Raw genomic sequence first — 27,457 nt, 5'->3', positions numbered from 1 at the left:
TTAAAGCACCTCGGCGGGCTGGCGGGGTCACTTTCTGCGCGTGCGCAGCGGTGGTACCGGCGCTGTCCGTGAGCGGCGTGTCATGGCGGCGGCGGCGGGCGGTTGCTGGTTCCTGGCTCTGGCGCTCGGGGTTTCCCTTCTCAAATGTCTCCTCATACCGACCTAGTAAGGGCCGCGGAACCGGGCCGGGCCGGTACAACTCCCTCCCCCCCCGTCTCTCTGTGTGTCCGTGTCCTGCCCAGCGCCAGCGCCGCCGCCGCCGCCTCCTCTTCCCCCCCGCCCTCCCAGTCCCCGGGGAGCCGCGCTGACAGCCCCGGCCCATCCCCTGCGCGGGGGCCAGCGGGTCCCCCCACCCGCCCCGCCGACCTATACTCCCCGGGCGGGGGGAGCTGTGGCGCCTCAGGGGTCAGGCGGGCGGCCCCAGGTTGCCTTGGTACCACCCGCGCAGTGTCGCGTGGCCCTAACGCCCTGGGGTGCCCCGCGGCGGCGCCGTGGCGTCAGGTGGGCAAGCGGGAGCCCCGCTGCCTCCCGGCGCGGCCTTGCAGGGCGGCCGCCGAGCCTCCCCACGCCGCTGTCCTGGCGCCTGGGGGCCGCTAAGGGGCTCCTGCCGGGGGTCCTGTGTTAGTGCAATGGCTCTTCGCCGTCGAGGGCAGCTGCCTCACACCCAGAGAACGGTGCCCCGGGGTTTATGAAGTCAGCTGGCAGTGAGGCTCCCCCCCCCCCGCCAAAGCAACCCCTAAAGAGTTACATCTTGTACGAGCTTTTGCTGGTTTGAGCTGCAGATTGCCCCCCCCCCCCCGCCCTCTTTTCGTGCTGCTGGAGGGGCTGGGCATCAGGTCATCTGAGAGTCAAAAATCTTTTCCAACGCCCACCTTTGGTTTACTTTGTGGTTGACACTAGTGGCCTTATCTGTCACCCGTGAAAGTGATGCTGAATTTTGCGTATGAGTTTCAAAATGTCTAGGCTTTTAGCACAGATCTTGATGACTCCAGCTAAGCTATCAAGCCCTCAGATGGAGGAAGGCTATTTAATAGGACTGTACACTTATGTGATGTGGCATTGTGGGTGTGTTTGTTTTTCTAATACTGTACCTCAGTTTCAAAATTTATCAATTCTGAGACAAATTATGATAAGTGAGAATCCATCTTCTTTCTTTGTCCTGATTGGGAATAAATTTGGGGTTGTAATGATGATGGAGAGTTGAAAGCAATGTTATCTGGCACCTTCTGTAGAGAGTATTAAGAATGTTCCTAAGCAACCTGATTGATGTTCTCACCTCTTAAAAAATCTCACTTCAAATCTGTGCTAGAGGATCAAAGTATGATGTCTGCTTTCCTCAAAGAAGAGCAAAATAGAGGTTTTGCTCAAGGCTGTCTGTGGCCATTTATGGGTGTGTTTTTTTTAACTCTCTCAAAATAAGAAATTTGTTTTAAAGATACAGTGTGAAGTCTCTTACTTTCTGTGAAAAGTTTAATAGTAAACAAAAATGCTTCTACTCTTAAATTACATAGTTTCAGGTTTCAGAGTAGCAGCCATGTTAGTCTGTATCCGCAAAAAGAAAAGGAGTACTTGTGGCACCTTAGAGACTAACACATTTATTTGAGCATAAGCTTTCGTGAGCTAAAGTGAGCTTTAGCTCACAAAAGCTTATGCTCAAATAAATTTGTTAGTCTCTAAGGTGCCACAAGTACTCCTTTTCTTTTTGAAGTTGTTTCAGACATTTACAGAGTGGGATTTTCAAAAGTTTATAAATGACTGGAGCACAGGTGCTTTTAACTCAAACTTAAAACTTAAGTATGAACACTGTCATTTGCTAAATATGAGCATATTCATTTCCTTAGTATGTTCATAAGTATTTGTTGGAGTAGCTCATTATTAATACTGTTTGATGCTTAGATCTGTTTTCATATTACATAAAATCTTTCTCATGCTCATATGAAGTTTGATTCTGCAATTATAAAGCAGAATGGTTTGATTTTTTTAAACACATTTCTCGTTAATTTTGTAACGTGAGCAAAGGACTAAAAACTGACCTTTTTATAACAGCACTAGAACTTTAAGACAATTTACCCTTGAAGTAACCAAAAGCATTACATATTTATAATGCAACTTTAATAATTTGGCAGATAGCTGTGTCAGATCAGAACAACATCAGACATGAATCTTCCAATATTCTCTGTAATAGCTTTTATATTTCTGAGTAACAGGAGTCAGCTTTTCTATAAATTGGGACGGTTTTTAGTTGGTCAGGCTCCCTGTACAATAAGAATACTCTCTGCAAAAAGAAAAGGAGTACCTGTGGCACCTTAGAGACTAACCAATTTATTTGAGCATAAGCTTTCGTGAGCTACAGCTCACTTCATCGGATGTAGCTCACGAAAGCTTATGCTCAAATAAATTGGTTAGTCTCTAAGGTGCCACAAGTACTCCTTTTCTTTTTGCGAATACAGACTAACACGGCTGTTACTCTGAATACTCTCTGCAGTAAGTCTTTGCAGTGGGTTTCATTAAAGTGAGAATGGTGTTATCGAAATGTTTAAATCTGATGCCAATACTTAATTTTAAAAAGTTCTTTACACGTTCAAGTAATCTGGTAGTACTAATTGTTTGTTTAATAGTTTCTGTTGCCTAGCAACTAGAGTAAAGTTTGTAATAAGTAGTAATGCTAATGGTAGAATATTATAAACTGAAATAAGCCCTATGCAAAGGAGATCTTTCTTTAGCTTTGTATGTTCTCCATTGTTTTATGTCTATATTTCTAACAGATATTATATGACCTGGAGGATAACAAGATTATAAAGGAAGGGCCGGCATGCATTTGTCTAGAACAAATCATTCCAAACCACCCTAATTTCTTTCTTTGACAGGGTTACTGGTCTAGTGGATAGGGGGAAGCAGTAGATATGATATATGTTAATATTAATAAGGATTTTGACACAGTGCCACATGACCTTCTCATAAGTAAACTAGGGAAATGTGGTCTAGATGAAATTACTATTAGGTGGGAGCACAGTAGGGTGAAAGCAGTACTCCAAAAGTGTCAGTGGTTTGCTGTGAAACTGGCAGGGTGTATCTAGTGGTCCTGAGTCCAGTACTTTTTAATATTTTCATTAATTACTTGGGTAGTGGAATGGAGAGTGCGCTTATAAAATTTTCAGATGACGACAAGCTGGGAGGGGTTGCAAGCACTTTGGAAGACAGGATTAAAATTCAAAACAACCCTGACAAATTGGGGAATTGGTCTGAATTCAACAAGATGAAATTCAATACAGACAAGTGCAAAGTACTTCCCTTAGGAAGGAAAAATGAAATGCACAACTATTAAATGGAGAATAGCTGCCTAGGTGGTAGTACTGCTGAAAAAGATCTGTGGGTTATAGTGGATCACAAACTGAATGAGTCAACAATGTGATGGAAGTTGCGAAAAAGGCTAATATTCTGGGGTATATTAACATGAGTGTCTTGTACAAGATATGGGAGGTAATTGTTGTGCTCTACTCGGCACTGGTGAGGCCTCATTTGGATTAAAGATTTAGGGTTTATTTAGTCTTGAGAAAAGAAGATGGAGGACCTGATAAGTCTTCAAATATGTTAAGAGTTGTGGTAGAGAGGACAATGATCAATTGTTCTTCATGTCATCTGAAAGTAGGCCAAGAAGTAATGGTCTTAATCTGCAAGATTTCTACGAGATAAATTTAGGTTAAATATTAGGAAAAACTTTCTAACTATAAGGGTAGCTAAGATCTGGAATAGGCTTCCAGAGATTGTGAAATCCTTATAATTCAAAGTTTAAAAAAAAAAAAAAATGTTGGACAAACACCTGTCAGGGATGATCTAAGTTTACTTGGTTCTGCCACATCACAGAAAGCTGGACTTGACTTGTCGAGGTCCCTTCCAGCCCTATATTTCTATGATTCTATTACTTTTAAATTGCTTTACTTAAAAATAGGAACTTCAGCTCCTGATGCCAAGCAAAACTGAGAACTATACTGGATCCTAATATTCCTGCTTGTTAGCAATTTGTAGAAACCAAGATGACTCGTGCTCTCTTATCGTTACTACTGTACTCAGGCTGCTTTTTTAGAATTGCCTAGTTACCACTACGGCTTTGATGCAGCTAAATTCACTGGACTAGCAACACAAATAGTTTCTTTCGGATTCTTTTCTGTGGTACCTGTAAATGGTTGAATATTTTGAAAAAAGATTTTTTTTTAATCTTTAAATCTGTACATGCCTTATTATTAATGTCCATATTCTTTGCAGTCATTCCACAGATTTTGAAGTACATAGAAACTGGCTTGCCATCACTCACAATTTACCAGTTTCTCAGTGGTACTATGAAGTAAGTTCTTGTTCTGTTCATTTGCTTTTTAATTGTGTGTGAGTTTTGTACTTATTAGAGACACCAGTCTGACATTCCGAATGAAGTCCTTTCTTACAGAAAATATACATCATGGATACTGATGGTCAGTAGTTTGTGGTGGTTTTGCAGTAATGCCCAGGGATACCAATCATGGATCAGGACTCCATTGTGTTAGTGTGATTCTCTCCTCAGGGCACCCAGAACCATAAGCTAGTGTGTTACTCTCTATCTCAGAAATTTTGGGAGAGCTTTACTAAAGCTTAAACTGTGTCAGCTCCCTGCCATGCCAGTCTGTTAGCTTAGCTGAGGGGACACGCTTCATTTTGATATATATGCTGAGGTGGCTTGTAGTCAAACTAAGAATAAGGTCATTACTAAAGTGCGTAGATGTAAGTGATACAAAGCAAGAGTAACAGAGACGGGAACAGTATGAAAAAACCTGAATGAAGCAGTTCACAGTGAACATCAGTCCACATCAGAAAAATAATTGGCACCCTTGTGAAGAGAGAGTTGTTTTGTTCTGTTATGGGTTCTTATACTGCCTTCACTGTAGTATCAATGATGATAAAAATTTACAGGTAAGCAAAATAAGAAAAATGCTGCTTGAGAACTTATTAGTTTGTTTTAACAATATTTACTTTGTATATTTTGACATTTGATGTTGATAACTTTGTGTTTTAAGTTATAAAGCTTTAACTTTTTGAATCTCAGTGCCTACTGTCACTAGATTGTCTGACAACCCTGCCCCAATAATTTTTCGTTATTTAAATGGATAAATTGAAAAAATGCTTTAAAATAAACAATGATATTATCAGTCAGTTGTAAAAAAAAAAAAAAAAAAAAAGCGAATTCTGCCACACCTACCCATTGCCAACCCCAAAAGACTTCCAGTTCCTCCATAAACACTACAATCTCATAGGAGAGCTGCTGAAGTAATTTTCAGCATTGTACATTTTCAGCATTCAGCATGTTCAGTTCCATTGTGAAGTAGGACTGAAATCAAAGTTTGTTTGATACTGGCTGCTGGGGTGAACATACCAATTAATCCCATATGATAAACTTTTCTATATATAAATCTTTGTGAGCAGCTGTCTTGATCTTCAGTTCTGAATTGGTAAATCTTATTTTGTTTTTAGGCAACTTCTGAGTGGACCTTGGATTATCCTCCGTTCTTTGCTTGGTTTGAATATGCACTTTCACACGTTGCCAAATACTTTGACCAGGAAATGCTGCTTATCCAAAATTTGAACTACTCCAGTCATGCAACAGTCTTCTTCCAAAGACTTTCTGTCATTTTTACAGATATTCTCTTTGTGTATGCAGCCCATGAGTAAGTCTCAGTGTTCTGTTCTTTGGAGACAATGGGGTGTCTGTTTAAAGTATCGAGTTTTCAGAAATGGGCAGGTGGTAATCACAAAAGTGTCTACATAGAGACTTGTAAATGTGTGGAAAGAACACAGTTGGCTAAACCTATTCAAGGAACAAGTGGGGGGAGGGGGGTGTAGCTAAGATAGACCTTTTTTCCTCTTTTATCTGGGGAGTCTAAAATTGTGGGCACAATTAAATTTATTTTAGACATTAGTTACCTTCTGTCATATGTAATGTACTTGGCAGTTTAAGAATTCTGAAGGAATTCAGAGCTCAGATTGGATGACCTAAATCTTTTTTCACCCTGTTATGATTCTAAACATGAAAGAATCTCATTCATGTAATTTTGACATCTTGTCACATATTAAACCGTTCTTTTCTATTGGTCTTGTCTTCCAAATTTAACTTTTTATTGGCAATTAGTTAAGCAGTCTTAATAAAAGTTATGCTGACTATTATATTTTCCTTCTCCAAGGTGTGAGAATGCAAAAAACAAATTAGATTTTAAAAATTCCTTGATTTAATAACAAAAGGTTATGGTTGTAATGTAGACAAGGAAAAAATCTTCTAAAATTATCGTTCTTAACCTTTGTCAAGGTTCCTCCCCCACTCTGAACTCTAGGGTACAGATGTGGGGACCTGCATGAAAAACCTCCTAAGCTTATCTTTACCAGCTTAGGTCAAAACTTCCCCAAGGTACAAAATATTCCACCCTTTTGTCCTTGGATTGGCCGCTACCACCACCAAACAAATACTGGTTACTGGGGAAGAGCTGTTTGGACACGTCTTTCCCCCCAAAATACTTCCCAAAAACCTTGCACCCTACTTCCTGGACAAGGTTTGGTAAAAAGCCTCACCAATTTGCCTAGGTGACTACAGACCCAGACCCTTGGATCTTAAGAACAATGAACAATCCTCCCAACACTTGCACCCTCCCTTTCCTGGGAAATGTTGGATAAAAAGCCTCACCAATTTGCATAGGTGACCACAGACCCAAACCCCTGGATCTGAGAACAATGAAAAAGCATTCAGTTTTCTTACAAGAAGACTTTTAATAAAAATAGAATTAGAAATAAGAAATCCCCCCTGTAAAATCAGGATGGTAAATACCTTACAGGGTAATTAGATTCAAAACATAGAGAACCCCTCTAGGCAAAACCTTAAGTTACAAAAAAGATACACAGACAGAAATAGTTATTCTATTCAGCACAATTCTTTTCTCAGCCATTTAAAGAAATCATAATCTAACACATACCTAGCTAGATTACTTACTAAAAGTTCTAAGGCTTCATTCCTGGTCTATCCCCGGCAAAGACAAAATGTAGACAGACACACAAACCCTTTGTTTCTCTCCCTCCTCCCAGTTTTTGAAAGTATCTTGTCTCCTCATTGGTCATTTTGGTCAGGTGCCAGCGAGGTTACCTTTAGCTTCTTAACCCTTTACAGGTGAGAGGAGATTTCCTCTGGCCAGGAGGGATTTTAAAGGGGTTTACCCTTCCCTTTCTATTTATGACAACCTTAAAGCCCTTATAATTTTCTAAATTCTGTTTGATACTTTCTTCTTGGGAAATTAGTCAGACCTTCAGAGTTTTGTGTTTGGAAAAAAAAAACAACTGTTCCTATTTTAGGAAAAACATATTTCCAGTTATACAATATAAGTCATTGTAAATTAATTTTTTCTTTGATAATTTGAATGAATTATCAGAAATTTGCTATCACTTTTAGTAACTGGCATATGGCAGAACTTCCCTGAAGAGATCATCTTCCGTGTTGTTAATATAAATAGGTGCTAAAATAAATAATTCTGTATTACTGTTTGATTTCCTTCATTCAGATGCTGCAGATGTGTAAATAGGAAACGACCTGGAAAAGAACTTCTGGAGAAACCAATGTTTGTTCTTGCTGTTTTGCTCTTATGGAACTTTGGCTTATTAATTGTGGATCGTATCCTTTCAGTTAGTTATCAAAATCTAGCAAGACTTTAAACAAATCAAATACAATATATACAAAAACCACTGGCACTATCTAATATCTTAGTCAGAACTAATATTACTCTTGATTACAACCTTTGTGTTACTGTTTGGGTTTCAGGAGGGTCTCAGCTGAGTAAAGTTTCATTGTAACAATATATTCAAAGTTTATTTGTAAAAGTTCTGTGATCATGATAATATAGCTTCGAAGAGTTGGATTACAGCTAGAGGTGGTTGGAATTTACTGATTTGGCAAACCTAAAGTGTTTCACAGAGACGGTTAAACTTCTCCAGGGTTCAGAGGGTCCACAACTCTGAAGCAGTCAGCGTAGCAAACTCTTGTTGACTTTGATTTGTTAGTGTGCAACCTAGAACTTGAATTAACTTTCTTTGCCTTTAATTTTCAACATTTCATTTAAAAGAAAGGAGGAAGTAGAAAATGATAATGCTAACTAACAGATCTAGCAGGCATCAGTCAGTCTTGGCAAAATGTGCACTGATCTAGCTAGGAGCACTTGTTAGTGGCAGTTAATATACATTAAAAAATGAGCACTTTAGCAGCTTTATAAAAATCCAGTGCATCTTGAGAAGTATGAACTCTGTCATTATATTTTTAGCTGCAATATTTGAACATCCATGACTTTAGATTAAAGTGATATTTTCCACCCTTCACCATGAATATGTACTCATCAGTGAGGTCCATTTCCATGCCATGTTTCTGACATGCCATTACCATTTTTTCAGTTATATGTGTAGTGAGGAAATATAGAAGGAGCATGGCAGCAATTATTTTTACAGCAGAAAATAACCATTTGTGACAGTTTTCCCCCAGCCGTCTCCATAGGCAGCTCAAACACCTGAATATGTCTGCTTCAAACATTTAAGTCACTTCTGAAAAGACTAGCATTTAAAACTTCAGCAAAAAGGGGGGATTTTTCATCAAGTGAAAATGGTGGTGGAAGTGGATAGTGGATTATAATTGAATCCATTTAGCATAATAACCTTGTTTATAGCGTTTTTTGTTGAGTTCCATAATACACATAACACTTTGCTATATTACCTGCGTGTAACCAAGAATTTCTCAGTGAGGTTAAGCTCTGCAGCTTTTATATTTTCTAATTAGAACTGATAACAAAAAGGTAATTTTATAGCCAACTTGGAGCAATAATTTAGGAATATTTCCTTGATTATAGTTCCATTTGATCTGTTTGCTGATTGTGGACTTCAGATTCTGTCCAAGCAAACTGATGGTAAAAAAAGCTTCTTCCTTGACACAAGTTCAGATATTCACTTTCAGTACAATGGCTTTTTATGTGGATTGATGCTTCTTTCTGTTGCTCGATTATTTCAGGTAACCATAAAATCAAGTTGCAATGTTTTTGTTGTTCTGTGACATAACCTTTTACCTTAATCATGGGCCTGCTCCTGTTGTAATAAGTGGGAGCAGTTCTGAACTGCTGCCCACTAGAATTGGATCTCTTAGTATTTGTTCCAGTTTTTATTTCACTTGGCCATAAAATATTAGCTGTGCTGTGGAGACAGCATATCTGCCCACCCTGTGAGGGAATGAGCTCCATGTATTGCTGTTTAAATACACAACTTCTTCCTAGTTGTTACAGGAGGGAACTCAGCTGTTTTGGAGGGAGCTACCAGTCCTTTGGCAGGAAAGATTACCCTGAGGAAGGGGGTTTATCTCTGAGGCTGGGGAGATATGAGGGATCCCCTGGGCTCCAAACACCCCTTAAGGTCAAGAAATTATCTTGTGACCTGAATCTACCCTGCTCTGGCCTAGTTGTTTATTCTAAGCAAATGGAAAAAATACCCATCCCTGCATTCATACATGAAATGTTTTGATGCTTTAGGCAATGGAGGAAGGCCGTCTTTGAAACGGCTAGTGTTAAGGTAGGGTGAGTTTAAATGTAGCTCTTGTGGGGTTTCCACCTCTACAACTTTTTTTTTTTTTTTTTCATTTAGAAAAGGCATTTGGAGGGTGCTCTTCTTTTTGCTGTTCTCCTGCATTTCAAACACATCTACATCTATGTAGCCCCAGCCTATTGTGTATATTTGCTACGATCCTATTGTTTCACTGCAAATAAGGCAGGTAAGTTACTGATCCTTCCTTAATGTGTTTTGTATTAATGATGTGTGGGAAGAGGGCCCAGAGGGTGTAGAAAGACATGACATTTACATTCAGTGCTAGCCTGTCATTACTGTCCTTGAAATTCTCTTTTATAAGTCTGACATATTACCTTGGCATGAAGCAGAATGGTGATGGGGTAGCGATAAGTCCACATTTATTCAGTGGATGCAAATGAAATAGAAGCTTTGACTTAAAGTATTTTATTGGAGACTGTTTTTTAAGTTGCTCTTGTAGAAGCTTCTCTTTCTCCATGTCATTTCCGTACTTCTAAAGACTCAAGTCAAGCCAAGACTAGGAACAATTTGAGTGTTACAGAAAGCTATTTTGGAGAGAGATAGGATGGTTAGATCAGTGGTTCTCAACTTGTGGTCCATGGATCCTGGGGGGTCTGCAGACTATGTATAAGATTTTCAAAGGGGTCCGCACTGTCGTTTGACATTTTTTAGAGGTCCGCAAATGAAAAAAGGTTGAGAACCACTGGGCTAGATGACCCAGCTGGTCCCTTCGAACCCTATTTCTATAGATTACTGTTCACTTTATAGTGTTCAAAGATATGCTAGATCTTTCAGAAGAAAAGGAAAGACACCAGTCCCTGTGCCAAAGAGAAGACTATCTACAGTTTAAATACTATACAACAAATGAAGGTTACAAATAATAGAGCGGGGATGGGGTAAGAGACAAGATTAGAAGCAATATGATTTTATATCCTGGCATCTCATTGAAGATATTTCCTCATGCAAATGAAAATAAGGGGGGAAAAAAGATCCAGGAGAACAAATATAAACCCACTTATTGTGGGCGTAACAAAGAGGTGAGTTTTCAAGATCTAAATGAGATGGTACTGGCTACGCAGATTGGAATAGGGTGAATGCTTAATGCATAGTGAACAGCAAGTACAAGGATATAAACCTTGCAAAGAATGTTCTTCACTTTAATCTCCAGAATTCCTCGAGTTAATGGGACTTAGTTGAAAGCAACTGCGTCCACGCGCTAGGAGAGTTAAGGCATCCACAGACTAATTGTATTTTGCAGATGTCTATAAATTCAGAAGAGAGAAGAAGGAATGAAAAGTGAATAAACCAATAAGTCATTAAATCCATGTCAATGCACAACATGCCTTGTTTAGTTGGAGCTGTTTTACCAGCAAAATGAAGATTTGGTTCTGTCTTCCCAAACTGCTGCAGACTTGACTTTTTTTTCATCAAATAGCCTATTTGGAACCAGTTGGTAAAAAGTACAGTCTAAATGTTTAAAAGGAGATATTATGACACTGGCCTCTAACTAATGGTCATAGATATTTACATTTCACTGGCAAAATGACATTTATGTTGTATTACCAGAATAAAGTCGATGATAAAGTTCAAGTTAGTTATCAGAAAGAATAGATGTAGATAGACTGAATTTAATTTTTCCTGCTAAGACCTACTTTGAAATAATGGTCCATTTGAATTTATCATGGCAATAAGTGTTCTTTTCCTCATGCATACACTAAATAGTGCTAAGGACTATCTCTGTTCCTTCTATTCTGTTGAAGATGCAAGCTCATAAAGTGGCAGCAGTTAGAGCAGTATTTCATAAGTGGTGTGTAAAAAATGTAAGCATTTTAAGCTGAAAGTAATGGCATTCTAATTCTAAACCATAGCTGCCTAAGATTTTCTATAAATATAGCAAATCTATATATTTCAGGATCTGTTCTAAACTGGATAATATTTACGTAGAGACACGTAAAAGAATAAATGGACACAAATCAGATGTCAAGAATTATAACATTCATAAACCAGTCAGAGAACACTTCAGTCTCTCTGGTCACTTGATTTCTGATCTAATAGTGACTGTACTTCAACAAAAAAACTTCGAAAACAGACTCCAACGAGAGACTGCTGAATTGGAATTAATTTGCAAATTGGATACAATTAACTTAGGCTTGAATAGAGACTGGGAGTAGTTGAGTCATTATACAAACTAAAACTATTTCCCCTTGTTTGTTCCTCGCCACTGTTCCTCAGATGTTCTTGTTAACTCCTGGAAATATGCTGGAAATGGCCCACCTTGATTATCACTTCAAAAGGTTTTCTCTCCCCCCACCCCACTCTCCTGCTGGTAATAGCTCATCTTAAGTGATCACTCTCCTTACAATGTGTATGATAAACACTCATTTTTTCATGGTCTGTGTGTATATAAATCTCCTCACTGTGTGTTCCACTTTATGCATCCGATGAAGTGAGCTGTAGCTCACGAAAGCTTATGCTCAAATAAATTGGTTAGTCTCTAAGGTGTCACAAGTACTCCTTTTCTTTTTGTTTCCTTTTATTCCTTTGTCTGTATCCATCTGTTTGTCCTATATTAAGCTTGTAAGTTCTTTGGGGCAGGGGCTGTCTTTTTGTTCCATGTTTGTACAGCGCCTAGTACAGTGGGGTCCTGGTCCAAGACTGAGACTCCTAGGTGTTGTTATAATACAAATAATAAACTAGCAAATTAAAGTAGAGCTCTCTGGCAGTTGAGAAATGGGTATAACTTTGAGATTTGTAAACCTAGTTGTTGAACAAAACACTGATTACTCACTGAAAATATTCACTTAAAGGTGATACTCGCACTAGCTTCTTTACTACTCAAGTCAATTTGTTTGCTTCCCATTCCTCTTCTAGTTCCCCAAATATCTCTATTAATATGAATGTTAATTTTCTGTAGATGGATCCCTCGAGTGGAGCAGCTTCAGCTTTCTTCGCATTACTTTGCTGGGATTGATTGTCTGCCTTGTTTCTGCTCTTTCATTGGGACCCTTTGCAGTTCTGGTAATGTCTTCTTATTCCCTAGCCCTCTAACCTTTCTTTTAGGGCTAGTCTACACTACTGTGCTACACTGGCGCAGCTGCTGACATCTGGTAAAGACACACTATGCCAACGGGAGAGCACTCTCCCATCAGCATAATTACTTCACCTTAATGAGAGGTGGAAGCTATGTCTACGAGAGAGTGTCTCCCGCTGACTTAGTGCTGGTGGACAGTGCTTAGGTCGATGTAATTTGCGTCACTCGTGGGGGGGGGGCTTTTTAACACCCCTGAGCGACATAAGTTACATTGACTTAAATGATAGTGTAGACAAGCCCTTAGAAACAAAGTTGAACAATTTTAAAAAATTGTGAAGAGTCTCTAAACGAGGGTCCTCTTCTATTCTTTTTGTTCCCTACAGGGCCAACTGCCTCAAGTCATTTCACGGCTTTTCCCTTTCAAGAGAGGCCTCTGCCATGCTTATTGGGCCCCTAATTTTTGGGCTTTGTACAATGCAGTGGACAAAACCTTAGCAGTTGTTGGTACAGTAAACTAGTTCTGTATTTTCAGTGCTTACTTGCATATAATGCCCCTCTGGTACTCAAATTCCCTTTCTGAATTCATGTAATGAATGAAATTTTGTTGCTTGTTTTTAAGATTCATTTAATCATTTGCTTTTCAGCTCTATGCATTGCATAGCGTTAGGTTCCCAATTGCTGTAGAAGAATAGCTTGATTATTGAAACTTGCGTGAAATCTCTGCCATATCTTTGTGTTCACATAACTGTTGCCGTTTATATTGATTTAAATGTTATTATATACATATTATAACTTTTCATAAAAATTAAGTATGTATCTATAGCTGAAAATGTACCTATGCAATTTGACAAACATTCTGTTCACTTGCAGGTATAAAATATAAATTCCTTGATCCTGAAAAGATTCCTAAAGCCTCAATGACGGGTGGATTGGTTCAAGAATTCCAGCACACCGTCCTTCCTTCTGTGACTCCACTAGCAACACTAATTTTTACCTTCATCTCCATATTGGTAACTTCAAAAAAATGATAGTCTTTGATATGTGTTTAATTTCTGTGTCCCCTTTTCCCTTGATTGAATAACATAAGTGTACCCGATTCATTATACTTTTGCTCTGGAACTAGGTAAGTATCTTTGTATTGGAAAAGAGCAGTTAGGGTGGATGTTGAGGCAGTAGTAATTTTGCATAACAAAGCATTCTCTGAGTATTCCTAGAATCCATAGTCTCTGTCAGCTATAGAGTATTCCAGAGACAGACAGACCTATAGCAGGAACTCTGTCAAAACCACTTTGATTACTGTGCTGGGAGTAATTCTGTAGATAGTGATTTGAGTAAGATTCAAGGGATGTATCAAGACTGGACTGAGATGCATTGTCAGAGCTCTTTGGAAAACTTTCTGAGCTCCTTCAACAGCATTATCTGGAGACAGGAATAATGGCGTTGGTCCCTCACTTTTCAACACCCCACCTTTTTTAATGGAGTGAGGAGCAGAAGGCTCAGGTGACTGGTAATTGGATCATAGAATATCAGGGTTGGAAGGGACTTCAGGAGGCCATCTAGTCCAACCCCTGCTTAGAGCAGGACCAATCCCCAGTTTTTGCCCCAGATCCCTAAATGGCCCCGTCAAGGATTGAACTCACAACCCTAAGTTTAGCAGGCCAATGCTCAAACCACTGAGCTATCCCCCCCCAAAGTAGAAAGGACGTAGAATCCTTTCATCCTAGACTGTCAATTAGTATCCTTTGGCCACCAATATACTGAACAGCCATTAGATGTTCATTTATGTGAAGTGGGTTGGTGGTTCCAGTTAAATTCCCAGAGGCAGATCCCCACAATCAGAAAAACACCATTCGTTTGGCAGTGTGAGTGAAGTTTGCATTTCTGCTGCTCATGTTGTTACTGTTATATAGATGGAAGACTTCAGTCTCCAGCGTTGTCTATTTGACAGCTTCCTTCAGCACTACATATACACACCAGAAATATATACCTTCCTGGGATGCTGCAAAGCGGTGCTGTGGTAAAAGCAGGAGCTGGATGCTCATTTGTGTATTTCAATAATAACATCATAAAGCTTCATATGGGCGCAATAGCTTATATACAGGATTGTGAAATTGTACACTGAAGTCTTATTTTTGCCTGTTGTTTCTAGCCCTCTGTTTTCTGTCTTTGGTTTAAACCCCAAGGGCCCAGAGGCTTTCTTCAATGCCTGATACTTTGTGCACTGAGCTCGTTCATGTTTGGCTGGCATGTGCATGAAAAAGCAATACTCCTCACTATTCTTCCTTTGAGGTAAGTGACCTGTTAAGTGGTAGTTCCTCAGATTCATGTGGTTGCAGGCTATGATTGAGGAGCTTTTCAAAGGAGGATTGTCACTTTGAATTCTCTGAATTATCATACTGAAAACATATCTTACGTAAAACCTCTCAAACTGAAGCATCCTAATTCACTTTACATATAAATCATTTCATCCACCACTTAAATATAGCCCCCTCTGAGGTGGAACATATTAACTGTTCGAGGGTGCAAAATAACACACACCTGCTCTAAAAAGTAGCATTACTTTTCAGGTGCTCCTAGCAATTCATCTCCTTTTAAAAGATACCTTGCATTCATGGAAAACCTTTTATCCAAGGACTTCATCATGCTTTACTAATGGTAGTTTATCCTCACAATAGCCCTTTGAGATAAGGACTATACTAACTTTACAAATGGGCATAGAGGCACAAAGAAGCTGCATGGCTTTCAACAAATTGCTTAAGTCAAGAGTGGAGCAAGAGTGGAATCCAGGAGTCATGACTCCTAGATAGAACTACTTCATGCTTTCCTATCTTTCTTTCCATTTGAACATTTGGGGCATGTGTATTGTACATAGTGTGACAATAAATTAACTTGTTTAGCTTCAGATACTTAGTAAACTTTGTGTAGATTAACAAAAAATTAACCAGGTTGCCAAAAGCAATGCTAGCTGGCAAACTGAACCTAAATTCAGTGGCACTCTTGTGCATTCAACTGGAAATCCTGTGGCAGTTTCCATTAAATTTAAAATGGAGCTTTTAGTTGGATTAAATCTGAAAATCAATACTACAGCCACAACATAACATTCATTGTGTGCTACAGGTTTTTATATTCACACATACCTGCACCATAGAAACTGTTATGGGGAACTCTTGGTAGCTGGGTACAGGGATATTTGGGACTTCTGGTATCCAAGAAGGCATGGTCAGTGATTTAGGATTACTGAATAAGCACGACCAGGAACGAAATTAACAGTTGGCCTGTCACCTTCAGGTTTTAGAATTAATGCATTAAGATGACTGGGATAGCTCACACTTCTGAACAGTTGTTTCAGGATGCCTGCAAATTCAGACATGCATCACTGCATTGGGTTACACTTACTTCCATGTTTGCTTCACAAACAGGGATTTGAACATTCATTTTTAACAAAGTTTAGATTCTGCAGCACAACTCTGTGGCCTGGAGTGGATTCTGTAGCTATGAGATACAGGGATCCCTATCCATAAGCATTAGTAGTTGATTAAGCAGATCTTCTCTTTAAATTGCTAAGATTTGAGATTCACTTTGTAGTATGCTGTATTTGTGAAGGCTAGTCTTTTGGCTTCTGAGCCTCACTGTCACTTGACAGATGAAACAGCAGTTTGCTGTTTACCATTATTTTGTTTATTAGGACAGTGCCTTGAGGCTAATTGGGGTCAGGGCCCCATTGTGCTAGGCACTGTACAGACAGAGACAATCTGAGCCCCAAAGAGCTTACAACTAAATGCATAAGGTAAAGGGTAAGGGAGAAGGATAGAACATACAAGCAGAGTGAACAACATGATGGCTGCAAACTTCAGTTAGTTCCTCAGTTTTTTGGTTCTGTTTAAATTAGGGCTGTCGATTTAATCTCAGTTAACTCACCTGATTAACTCAAAAAAATTAATTGATTTAAAAAATGAATTGCGATTAATGGCAGTTTTAATCACACTGTTAAACAATAGAATACCAATTGAAATGTATTAAATATTTTGGATGTTTTTCTACATTTTCATATATATTGTATTCTGTATTGTAACTGAAATCAAAGCGTATATTACTTTGGCTTATAAATATTTGCAATGTAAAAATGATGAAGAAAAATATGTTTCAGTTCACCTCATACAAGTAAGTAGTGCAATCTTTGTCATGTTTCAGAGTAACAGCCGTGTTAGTCTGTATTCGTAAAAAGAAAAAAGAAAAGGAGTACTTGTGGCACCTTAGAGACTAACCAGTTTATTTGAGCATGAGCTTTCGTGAGCTACAGCTCACTTCATCGGATGCATAGCATATCGTGGAAACTGCAGAAGACATTATATACACACAGAGACCATGAAACAAAACTTCCTCCCACCCCACTGTCCTGCTGCTAACAGCTTATCTAAAGTGATCATCAAGTGATCATCAAGGAAGGCCATTTCCAGCACAAATCAAGGTTTTCTCACTCTTCCCTCCCCCCCCCCACACACACACAGACACACATACAAACTCACTCTCCTGCTGGTAATAGCCCATCCCTCTTTGAAACCTCTCTTTATAATGCGCATGATAATCAAGGTGGGTCATTTCCAGCACTAATCCAGGTTTTCTCACACCCCCCCCCCCACACACACCCCCCCTCCAAAAACCACACACACAAACTCACTCTCCTGCTGGCAATAGCTCATCTTACAATGTGCACAGCAATAATCCAAGTTTAACCAGAACGTCTTGGGGGGGGGGGGGGGGTTTGTAGGAAAAAAACAAGGGGAGATAGGCTAGCCTACAAACCCCCCCCCCCCCCCCAAGACGTTCTGGTTAAACTTGGATTATTGCTGTGCACATTGTAAGATGAGCTATTGCCAGCAGGAGAGTGAGTTTGTGTGTGTGGTTTTTGGAGGGGGGGGGTGTGGGGGGGGGGTGAGAAAACCTGGATTAGTGCTGGAAATGACCCACCTTGATTATCATGCGCATTATAAAGAGAGGTTTCAAAGAGGGATGGGCTATTACCAGCAGGAGAGTGAGTTTGTATGTGTGTCTGTGTGTGTGTGTGGGGGGGGGGGGGGAAGAGTGAGAAAACCTTGATTTGTGCTGGAAATGGCCTTCCTTGATGATCACTTGATGATCACTTTAGATAAGCTGTTAGCAGCAGGACAGTGGGGTGGGAGGAAGTTTTGTTTCATGGTCTCTGTGTGTATATAATGTCTTCTGCAGTTTCCACGATATGCTATGCATCCGATGAAGTGAGCTGTAGCTCACGAAAGCTCATGCTCAAATAAACTGGTTAGTCTCTAAGGTGCCACAAGTACTCCTTTTCTTTTTTCTTTTTACGAATCTTTGTCATGAAAGTGCAACTTACAAATGTAGATATTGTTTTGTTACATAACTGCACTCAAAAACAAAACAGTGTAAAATTTCAGAGCCTGCAAGTGCAGTCCGTCCTACTTCTTGTTCAGCCAATCACTAAGACAAATACGTTTGTTCGCATTTACAGAAGATAATGCTGCCCTCTTCTTATTTACAGTGTCACCAGAAAGTGAGAACAGGCATTTGCATGGCACTTTTGTAGCCAGCATTGCAAGGTATTTACATGTCAGGTACGCTAAACATTCATATGCCCCTTCGTGCTTCGGCCACCATTCTAGGGGACATGCTTCCATGCTGATGATGCTAGTTTAAAAAAAAAAAAAAAAAAAAAAAGCGTAATTTAAATTTGTGACTGAACTCCTTGGGGGAGAATTGTATGTCTCCTGCTCTGTTTTACCCGCATTCTGACATATATTACGTATTATAGCAGTCTCAGATAACGATGTGATGGGTTGAGTCACAGAAACTCCCTCAAGACTGTCACTAGATATGCTGGGATACCACTGAGAACAAACTCCCCCCTTCCCCCCTGCCCTGCCCCGCCCCCGCCAGAAAAGGCTTCCCTCCACTCCCGTCTTGCTAAGCTAAACACACCAGTCTGCTCCAGCACAGACCAAGAGGTTGGGCCACACACCCCTGCAGTTCACAGAAACTAAGATTTATTTAGCCCAGGGGCTTCTCAGTTAACAGGGACTTTCCCAGCACGTAGTATTCAGTCTTTCTGGGATCCTAAACCCCGAATACATCCGTTTTACTCTATATAAAACTTATATAGGGTAAAGTCATAAATTGACCACCCTCTATAACAGTGATAGAGAGAGATGCTCAGGTATTAATTACTTTGGGTTAATTAATAAAAAAAAATGGTTTTATGAAGTATAAAAAGTAGGATTTAAGTGGTTCCAAGTAATAACAGACAGAACAAAGTAAGTTTCCAAGCAAAATAAAACAAAACACACAAGTCTAAGCCTAACACATTAAGAAACTGAATACAGGTAAATCTCCCCCTCAGAGATGTTCTAATAAGCTTCTTTCACAGACTAGACTTCTTCCTAGTCTGGGCCCAATCCTTTTCAGACCAATGTTGTAGTTTATGGTCTGGGTCCAGCAATCACTCTCACCCCCGTAATTACAGTCCTTTGTTCCAGTTTCTTTCAGGCATCTCTTTGGGGTGGAAAGGCTGTCGCTTGAGCCAGCTGAAGACAAAATGGAGAGGCTTCCGGGGCCTTTTATATTTTCTCTCTAGTGAACGGAAACCCCTTTGTTTTTCTGTGCAAAGTCACAGCAACAAGATGGAGTTTGTAGCCACCTGGGCAAGTCACATGTCCATGAATGATTCAGCTTTTTGCAGGCCTACGCCATTGTTTACATGTTAGTTTGAATGTTCCCAGGAAAGCTCAAATGTGGATTGGCGTCTCTCCCAAAGTCCATTGTTAGTTAAGTACTCCCAGTTACTTGAATGATCCTTTCACCCTATGTTGGCCAAATCTGCCTTATGTGTTTCCTGCAGCAAACACCTTAAATACAAGCACAGAGCCAACGCTCACAACTTCAGATATAAAAATGATACATGCATACAAATAGGATGAATATATTCAGTAGATTATAACCTTTGCAAAGATATGTTACATGGCATATCTAGCATAAAACATATTCCGGGTAAGTCATATTTACACTCATAAGCGTATTTATATAAAGCATTATGGAGTGCAGTGTCACAAATGACCAGCACATGTTGTTCATTTTAAGAACACTTTCACTGCAGATCTGACAAAATGCAAAGAAGTTACCAACTTGAGATTTCTAAAGATAGCTACAGCACTCAACCCAAGGTTTAAGAATCTGAAGTGCTTTCCAAAATCTGCGAGGGATGAGGTGTGGAGCGTGCTTTCAGAAGTCTTAAAAGACCAACACTCCAATGCAGAGAACCTGAACCACCAAAAAAGAAAATCAACTTTCTGCTGGTGGCATCTGACTCAGATAATGAAAATGCCTCGGTCCGCACTGCTTTGGACTGTTATCAAGCAGAACCCATCATCAGCATAGACGTATGTCCTCTGGAATGGTGGTGAAGCATGAAGGGACATATGAATCTTTCGTGCATCTGGCATGTAAATATCTTGCAACGCTGGCTACAACAGTGCCATGAGAATGCCTAGTCTCACTTTCAGGTATCATTGTAAACAAGAAGTGGGCAGCATTATTTCCTGCAAATGTAAACAAACTTGTTTTTCTGAGGATTGGCTGAACAAGAAGTAGGACTGAATGGACTAGCAGGCTCTAAAATTTTATAGTTTTATTTTTCAATGCAATGTTTTTTGTACTTCTACATTTGTAAGTTCAACTTTCATTATAAAGATTGCACTAGAATACTTGTATTAAGTGAATTGAAAAATACAATTTTTGATTTTTACTGTGCAAATATTTATAATTAAATATAAAGTGAGCACTGTACACTGTGTTCTGTGTTGTATTTGAAAATGTAGAAAACGTCCAAAAATGTTTAAATAAATTGTATTCTATTATTGTTTAACAGTGTGATTAATCGTGATTATTTTTTTTAATTGCTTGACAGCCCTAGTTTAAATCCATTTAGTGAGGTTGGGTTAGGTGGAGATTACGTAACTGGAAAAACAAAGTTGAGGGCAGGAGGTGATTGGCATGAACAACCACTTGGCACAGGAAAGAACTCTCAGTGAAGTCTGACATCAATGCCTGAATGTCCGTCCTTGAACTACTTTATACAGCTACTCAGCAGCTTCAGCCTCTGGCTGGCTGCTTCCTGCGGTTTATTTCCCCAAACCCACATGGTTTGGGGGAAAGATGCAGTATGAATTCTGTGGAGGAGCGTGTCTCCCTTACACAGTTTCGGGTCTAGGGGTTGCTGAGTATAAGAAGTGGCCCCTGCTGGGTACCATTTTACTTCCTCCACCGCTAGTACAGCAGTAGCTGCTTAAACTGCTCGTGCAGTTGCTGTGGTGACTTCAGTCTGTCAACTATGACTTGTGTACTTTGGTAAAATTAGGCTTGGTTTCTAAGAGGCAAAAAGTAAATCAAAGTTCTTGTATTTTAGCTTGTTGTCTGTGGAGAGCCCAAAACATGCTGGCATTTATCTGACTCTGACAACTACAGGACATTTTTCACTCTTCCCATTGCTGTTTACTCCACCAGGTAAAGTCCCATGCTTCTGCTGCTTCTCTCTCTCTCTCTCTCTTCCCCCCCCCCACCCCCCCACTTCATTTAATTTTATTTCCATTTTTTCAGTGATAGCTCTGCTGCCAGAAACCGTTTAAGTACACAGTGTTGGGCATTATACTGTGTGTCCAAAAGCCACTTTCAGAAAGGTGCCATGTGAAGGAGGAGAAACTGGGTTTTGGGCAGTAACAAAAACACACTAAAGAGCAAAGTGTAAGGTTTGGGCTGTGCACATAAGTGCAGGATGGATGATTTAAATTGCTGATTTAAATCAGCAGGTAGGAATCATTAATTTAAATAATTGTATTTTTTAGTTATTTTCCTAAACAGAGACCAATTCTCATTCGTTGATAACCATTAAAACATGTTGATTTGCAACTAAATATAACCTTTACAATACATTTGGTGCTTTTTGCTAACCTGGAGTATACACTATAGCTATACGCATTTATTTAAGCAATTATATAGCTTAGCTTACATTTATTCAGAATCTTATTTTTTTCCATTTTTTATGATATTAGAAAATGGTGAATAATGGATTTATTTACTAGATTAATTTTTTACTTGTGATTGGCATCCAGCTCTATTTGGATGGAAATTCAATTAAAAATGCTCAAAACCAGCATCTTAAATGTACTGGATACATGAGGAAAAAAATTATCAAAAAGTTTATCAAAACATGTTTTAAATGTAAAACAACTGATTCATTAAGTAAAGGCGGTATTATGTGTTGTTAATTAATTGTTTCTGGTCACCATGTCCTTCAAAATTTTCAAACTAATAGATCTCATCCTCTCACCCCAGTTTTCATTCATAGATTGGAAGAGGAAAACAATCTTTCCTGCTTTTTTCAACTTCTGCTTGGTTTCTTAACTATAAATGAACTAGTCATTTAACCGAAATAGTTGAAGAAAGTAAAATTGAAATATGCTCTCTGCAATTGCAGAGGAGACTGCTGCTGTCAAAAGCTGGTTTAGCACTTCATTGAACTCTGGTCCAGGTGTTTAGCCAGTGTCTTCCACCAATTCAGTTTTTTGACTTTCTTTAAGCCATGACAGCAAACATATGCTGCTTAATATTTTTGTATTTAATCTAAATAATTGTAAAAATTATAAGTTTAGGTCTTAACACAAGCTGTCTGTTTCAAATTTAATTTTAAATAGGTTTATTTTTCAAAACTAAACCTGTATTTAATTTAAATTAGAAAATCCAGTTTAAATCAAATCTGATTTATCTTTTTAAAAAATCATGGATTTTTATCTACCCTGAACAAGTGTGATCTTTCCTCAAATCTAAAATCCCCAAGCCTCAAGAGAATTGGGGAATTACTTCAAAGGGCAAAAATTTCAATGATCAGACTACTACAGTATTTGAATAAAGATGGGTATGGAAAATTCTCATAGAATCATGTAGCCTGTCTTTGCTATCCCATCCTGGTTCTGCCACATTCCAGAGGTTCTATGCCTTCAAGTTTCCACATAATGATAAGCATCCTTCTACGGGGGTGGGGTCTGGATTTGGACTCCCTTTGATATCTGGTGATGCTGCTCTTTAAAATGGAGGGGTTGCTGTGTTGAGAAGTGAGAAATTTCCTTTGCACTCTTACTTCCATTTATTACTTTGCCTTTTACATACTTTTTTTCCAAGTTAATCAGATAATTGGGCACTATTGGTTTTATGGAGGGTGCGGGATGGGTTTGTATAGTTTGTTTTCCAGTAGACTTGTTTTTTCTTAGTCAAACAAGGCAGGATCTAAGTATCAATCCACTATATTATATGGTTCTAATATATATTGCACTAATCACTGAAACTAATGATTCAATATGAAGAAATTTGTACAATAGATGTTATGAATGGGAAGGACCTATTGTGTCTCACTGATCATCATGCTGACTATGCAAGTTTATTCCTTAACAAATAGTACATCTACTAGTCTAATTTTAGATGTTCCAAGAAATGGGACTTCTGCTACTCCCCTTTGGAGAGAGTGATTCTTATTACCTTTAATAAAAAATGCAAATTTAGTACTAAGTAGTTTAAATTATTGAATCTGTAATTTAAGGATGCTGAAACTTATAAAATAATCAAAAACATTGCAAGTTTGTTGAATTTTTAAAAATGTTCCTTATTTCAGAAATCACAACTAAAATACTGCTCATGCTGCTGTTCACAGTTTATAGCTTCTCTTCACTGAGGGCTCTGTTCAGGTAATAACTAAGCAAATATTTTATGTTTAGGCTATTGAAACACTTTTTGTATTACTGGAGGGTACTGTATTGTAGTGGTGGGGCTGGATGGTTTAGGAGGGTGGAACTGAGATACTACTAGTTCAGATCCAAGTCAGTAATGGCCAAACTGTGGGGTGTCAGTCCCATTCCCAGTAGGCAGGTGTCCACATCAAAAACATTTAACACTCCTGTTGCAAGAGAAACCAAAGTTTGAATGGGCACAGAGACAAAACTATCCACTTGGTCCTGGAAACAGTCCATCCACATTGGGGGTTAATGCGTTGTCAGGTACAAAATTGTAATACCCCTTCTAAGGTGTACCTGTTATATAGCTAGAGGATTAGGATTTCAGTCTCCAAAGCTGTCATATGGCAGCTTTCATCATCACTGAATTTGGATGTGGTACTTTATTAACAATACAGTATAACTTGTCAAAGTGCTGAATGTTTTGACAAATACCAGCAAAGAGATCAACATTAATTTCTTGAAGACCCCACTATAGAGTATCTCCCAGGCCACTAACATATCTCTTAGCAATTCTAATGTGCATATCTCTATACAGTCTAGGGATGTACATGGGCTGTAGAAAACAGAAGAATCTGTGTGGAAAAGGCAATCAGTTCTCCATCTTACTCTTTGGTTTCTACCCTTTGAATGCTCTGCCAGGCTTTCTTCTGTTCTTGTTTTTTTGTTTTTGTTTTGTTTTGAAATGCTTTGAAGAGGAGAGATTTCATTCAGTCTCTGGCCCAAGGGGAAAGCTGTGATTTATGGGGCAAGTAGTGTCTTGGGTAGCAAGGGACCCTCTTCAGCAGAGGCAACTGTTATTATCTCAATGACAAAGCTTAGTTCTAATGAAATCCCCTTAGCAGATGGGATGAAGCAGCATTTGTAGGAGTATGGAGGTACAAAACTGAGCTTGTTGCCAGAGGTAACCTTTTTCAACAGAGCACAGCAGCACCTTGATTTTTTCTGAGTTGCAGTTAACTGATGGTTTGTATGCCCTCCAGGACAGTACTAACTGAATATCCACTTCTGCAAAGCTCTTCAGGGCTGAAGTTCTGTGCCTATACAGTTTAGGGCCTCTGCTAGAGCTTAATTTGAGTTTCGTGGGGCTGATGCTCCTGATCATCTGAAACCTTGATTTGTTCAAGAAAGATGGTGTCCCCTGAGACCTCCCTCCCCAAATAAAGGTTTACCTGTAGTAAGAAACATATTTTAAAGAGATATTTCCACTGTAAATATTCTTTATGTAGGAATTATGAACCATCTTAAAGCTTTCTTTCTGTTATGGTGATCTGACAATATCTAGAAATATCTAGCCAGAAATAATGACCTGACATGTCCACTACCTGAATGTGGAAGAACTGGCATGCAGTGAATGTGCATCAAAGGCTGTGGAAGGTCTCATGGCTCATTTGTGTTGGCAGGACGGGTGTGGGGCAAAGTGAAGTGAAATAATTACTGATGCGATTTCTGGTCTAGATTCAAGGCTGCTAAAACATGGAATCTTGTATTTGAGTTTTATAATCCAGGATTATAAAGAAATTAGTTTTTATGTTATGCTAATTACATGCTATCAAGCACTGTATTTCAGTAAGGGGCTATATTTGAAGTTCTAACTGGTTCATTGTGCTGTTTAAAAACATGTTGTGACTTGGTGTATAGCAGATGGGCAAGACAAAGACTTGACAAGGGCAACATGCCTCGTGTTCACTGAAAAAAAGAGAAAACTCTGAATTGAAATCACACTTAATATCTTTTTCTTCTCCTTCCTCCCCCCACAGAAAAGAGGGGCCTCTGCTTAACTGGCTGGAAACTATCTACCTCATTGAACTGGTGCCTCTGGAAATCTTTTGTGAAATTGTGTTTCCTTTGACCCCTTGGAAACTGAAGTTCCCTTTTATCCCTTTGTTGCTTACTTCTGTATACTGTGCTCTAGGCATCACATATGCTTGGCTCAAACTGTATGTCTCTGTCTTGACTGAATCGGTAACTGTCAGACAGAAGGCAGAATAAAGCAGCATTGGGACCAATTCCAAGTAAATCCTTTAGGAGGATTATCCAGCACTAGGGGGAGTTGTCTTCTAAGATCATGCACACTTTGAAAAGGCAGTGGTACTGTGTACGGTTCATCTCTATGTATGCTGCTTTTCAGCATCTCTGTACTGTCAACTATTGTCCCTCTCATCAGAATAGCTCTTTGAAATGTTGCACAGCACATGGTGAGATGCCACTTGCCCTGAATAAATTGTGAAATTTAATTGAAAAGAATATTGTATTAAAATTGTCCTTTTAAAATGTCTAGATTACTTCTCTGAAGAGAATGTGTATGGTTTCCTTGTTAATGAGTGATTTTGCCAGAAACCAGTATGGCTACTTATAATAAGGGATCACTGCTGTATAGAAGAGAACATAATTATAATCATGTACTGTGGAAAATGTAAATAAAATACTTTTTTATATTTCTGCATTAAAACCTCTTTCTGGCTATCTTTTGAGCTGGAGGGGCATCTGTACAAATGAGGAGTAAAACTAATATACAGTGTGGAATTTGTATGCTGATCAGTTTTGTTTTTTTTTTTGCTAGACACATTTGTGAAACCCAGTGCTGAAATCTTATGAAGATCAGATACTTCTAGTGGCGCCACTATCTGACTTGTCTATTTCTGCTGTGCTGGTTTTCTCCATTTTATACCCCTACCTCCCAAGTAATTTCCAGCATTCTGGCTATCCTTAACCATCTTGGAGAATGATAGGTACCAAATGGTAGCCAGTTCTTCTGACAGAGTTGTCATAATCCCAATAAGAAAAGGAGTACTTGTGGCACCTTAGAGACTAACCAATTTATTTGAGCATAAGCTTTCGTGAGCTACAGCTCACTTCATCGGAGGCATACTGTGGAAACTGTAGAAGACATTACATACACACAGACCATGAAACAATACCTCCTCCCACCCCACTCTCCTGCTGGTAATAGCTTATCTAAAGTGATCACTCTCCTTACAATGTGTATGATAATCAAGTTGGGCCATTTCCAGCACAAATCCAGGTTTTCTCACCCTCCGCCCCCCCAACACAAACTCACTCTCCTGCTGGTAATAGCCCAGCCAAAGTGACCACTCTCTTTACAATGTGTATGAAAATCAAGGTGGGCCATTTCCAGCACAAATCCAGGTTTTCTCACCCACCCCCATATACACACAAACTCACTCTCCAGCAGGAGAGTGAGTTTGTGGGGGGGGGGGAATGGGGAGGAGAAAACCTGGATTTGTGCTGGAAATGGCCCAACTTGATTATCATACACATTGTAAGGAGAGTGATCACTTTAGATAAGCTATTACCAGCAGGAGAGTGGGGTGGGAGGAGGTATTGTTTCATGGTCTCTGCGTATATAATGTCTTCTGCAGTTTCCACAGTATGCGTCCGATGGAGTGAGCTGTAGCTCACGAAAGCTTATGCTCAAATAAATTGGTTAGTCTCTAAGGTGCCACAAGTACTCCTTTTCTTTTTGCGAATACAGACTAACACGGCTGCTACTCTGAAACCACTCATAATCCCAATAAAAGCACAAGGAACATGCTGTTGGGAATATTGGGTTTCTTTATTGCTGTTGCATGATTTTGCGTGATTTGTTATAAAATAAAAAAGAAAATTTTTAAAATGTTAGATATGGGATTACGTGTATCCACACAATGTGAATGTCTCCAGTACGCTGCCCTAAAGAAAAGGCATTTATGATGTCTGGTGGTTCTGCAGTAGTAGAGCACAGGGTTATCTAACCTGATATGTTCACATCCTTGAAGATGCTCGTATGTAAACAGGTGATGGACTGTGCCAAACAGTCTCCTTTCTTTTTCTTTTTTTTTTTTTTAACTCATGATGCTTGTCCTCACTACTTGGAAGGAGATTATTCCTTCCCTAAAATACCCTAATTTTAGTACCAGAGTCCCCCTGCACCAAACTTTGTAATCTCCTAATCCCTGATTTGGGGATGTGCAAGCAGATTTCT

At 39.3% G+C, this 27,457-nt stretch overlaps 1 protein-coding gene across 3 annotated transcripts; it reads left to right on the top strand.

Annotated features, from left to right (window-relative positions):
* The first annotated feature begins 32 nt into the window (after window positions 1–32).
* ALG8 (ALG8 alpha-1,3-glucosyltransferase) lies at window positions 33–25,934 on the top strand. Of its 3 annotated transcripts, none has more exons than XM_074955554.1 (13): window positions 33–165; window positions 4,264–4,342; window positions 5,500–5,693; window positions 7,566–7,675; window positions 8,985–9,052; window positions 9,676–9,802; window positions 12,530–12,633; window positions 13,030–13,163; window positions 13,559–13,656; window positions 14,830–14,935; window positions 21,099–21,196; window positions 23,355–23,427; window positions 25,233–25,934. In XM_074955554.1, the coding sequence occupies exons 1-13, from the start codon at window positions 83–85 to the stop codon at window positions 25,462–25,464; spliced, it is 1,506 nt and encodes a 501-aa protein (XP_074811655.1). In that variant the 5' UTR covers window positions 33–82; the 3' UTR covers window positions 25,465–25,934. The 3 variants fall into 3 exon arrangements, with proteins under 3 accessions (XP_074811655.1, XP_074811639.1, XP_074811648.1); XM_074955538.1 differs by having other exon boundaries at window positions 13,030–13,150; window positions 13,517–13,656; window positions 14,796–14,935; window positions 25,233–25,928; XM_074955547.1 differs by lacking the exon at window positions 23,355–23,427 and having other exon boundaries at window positions 13,030–13,150; window positions 13,517–13,656; window positions 14,796–14,935; window positions 25,233–25,460.
* The last annotated feature ends 1,523 nt before the right edge of the window (window positions 25,935–27,457 follow it).

Source organism: Natator depressus, chromosome 1, assembly GCF_965152275.1.
Source record: "Natator depressus isolate rNatDep1 chromosome 1, rNatDep2.hap1, whole genome shotgun sequence".
Taxonomy (NCBI): Eukaryota; Metazoa; Chordata; order Testudines; family Cheloniidae; genus Natator; species Natator depressus.
This window is presented reverse-complemented; position numbering and strand designations above follow the sequence as displayed.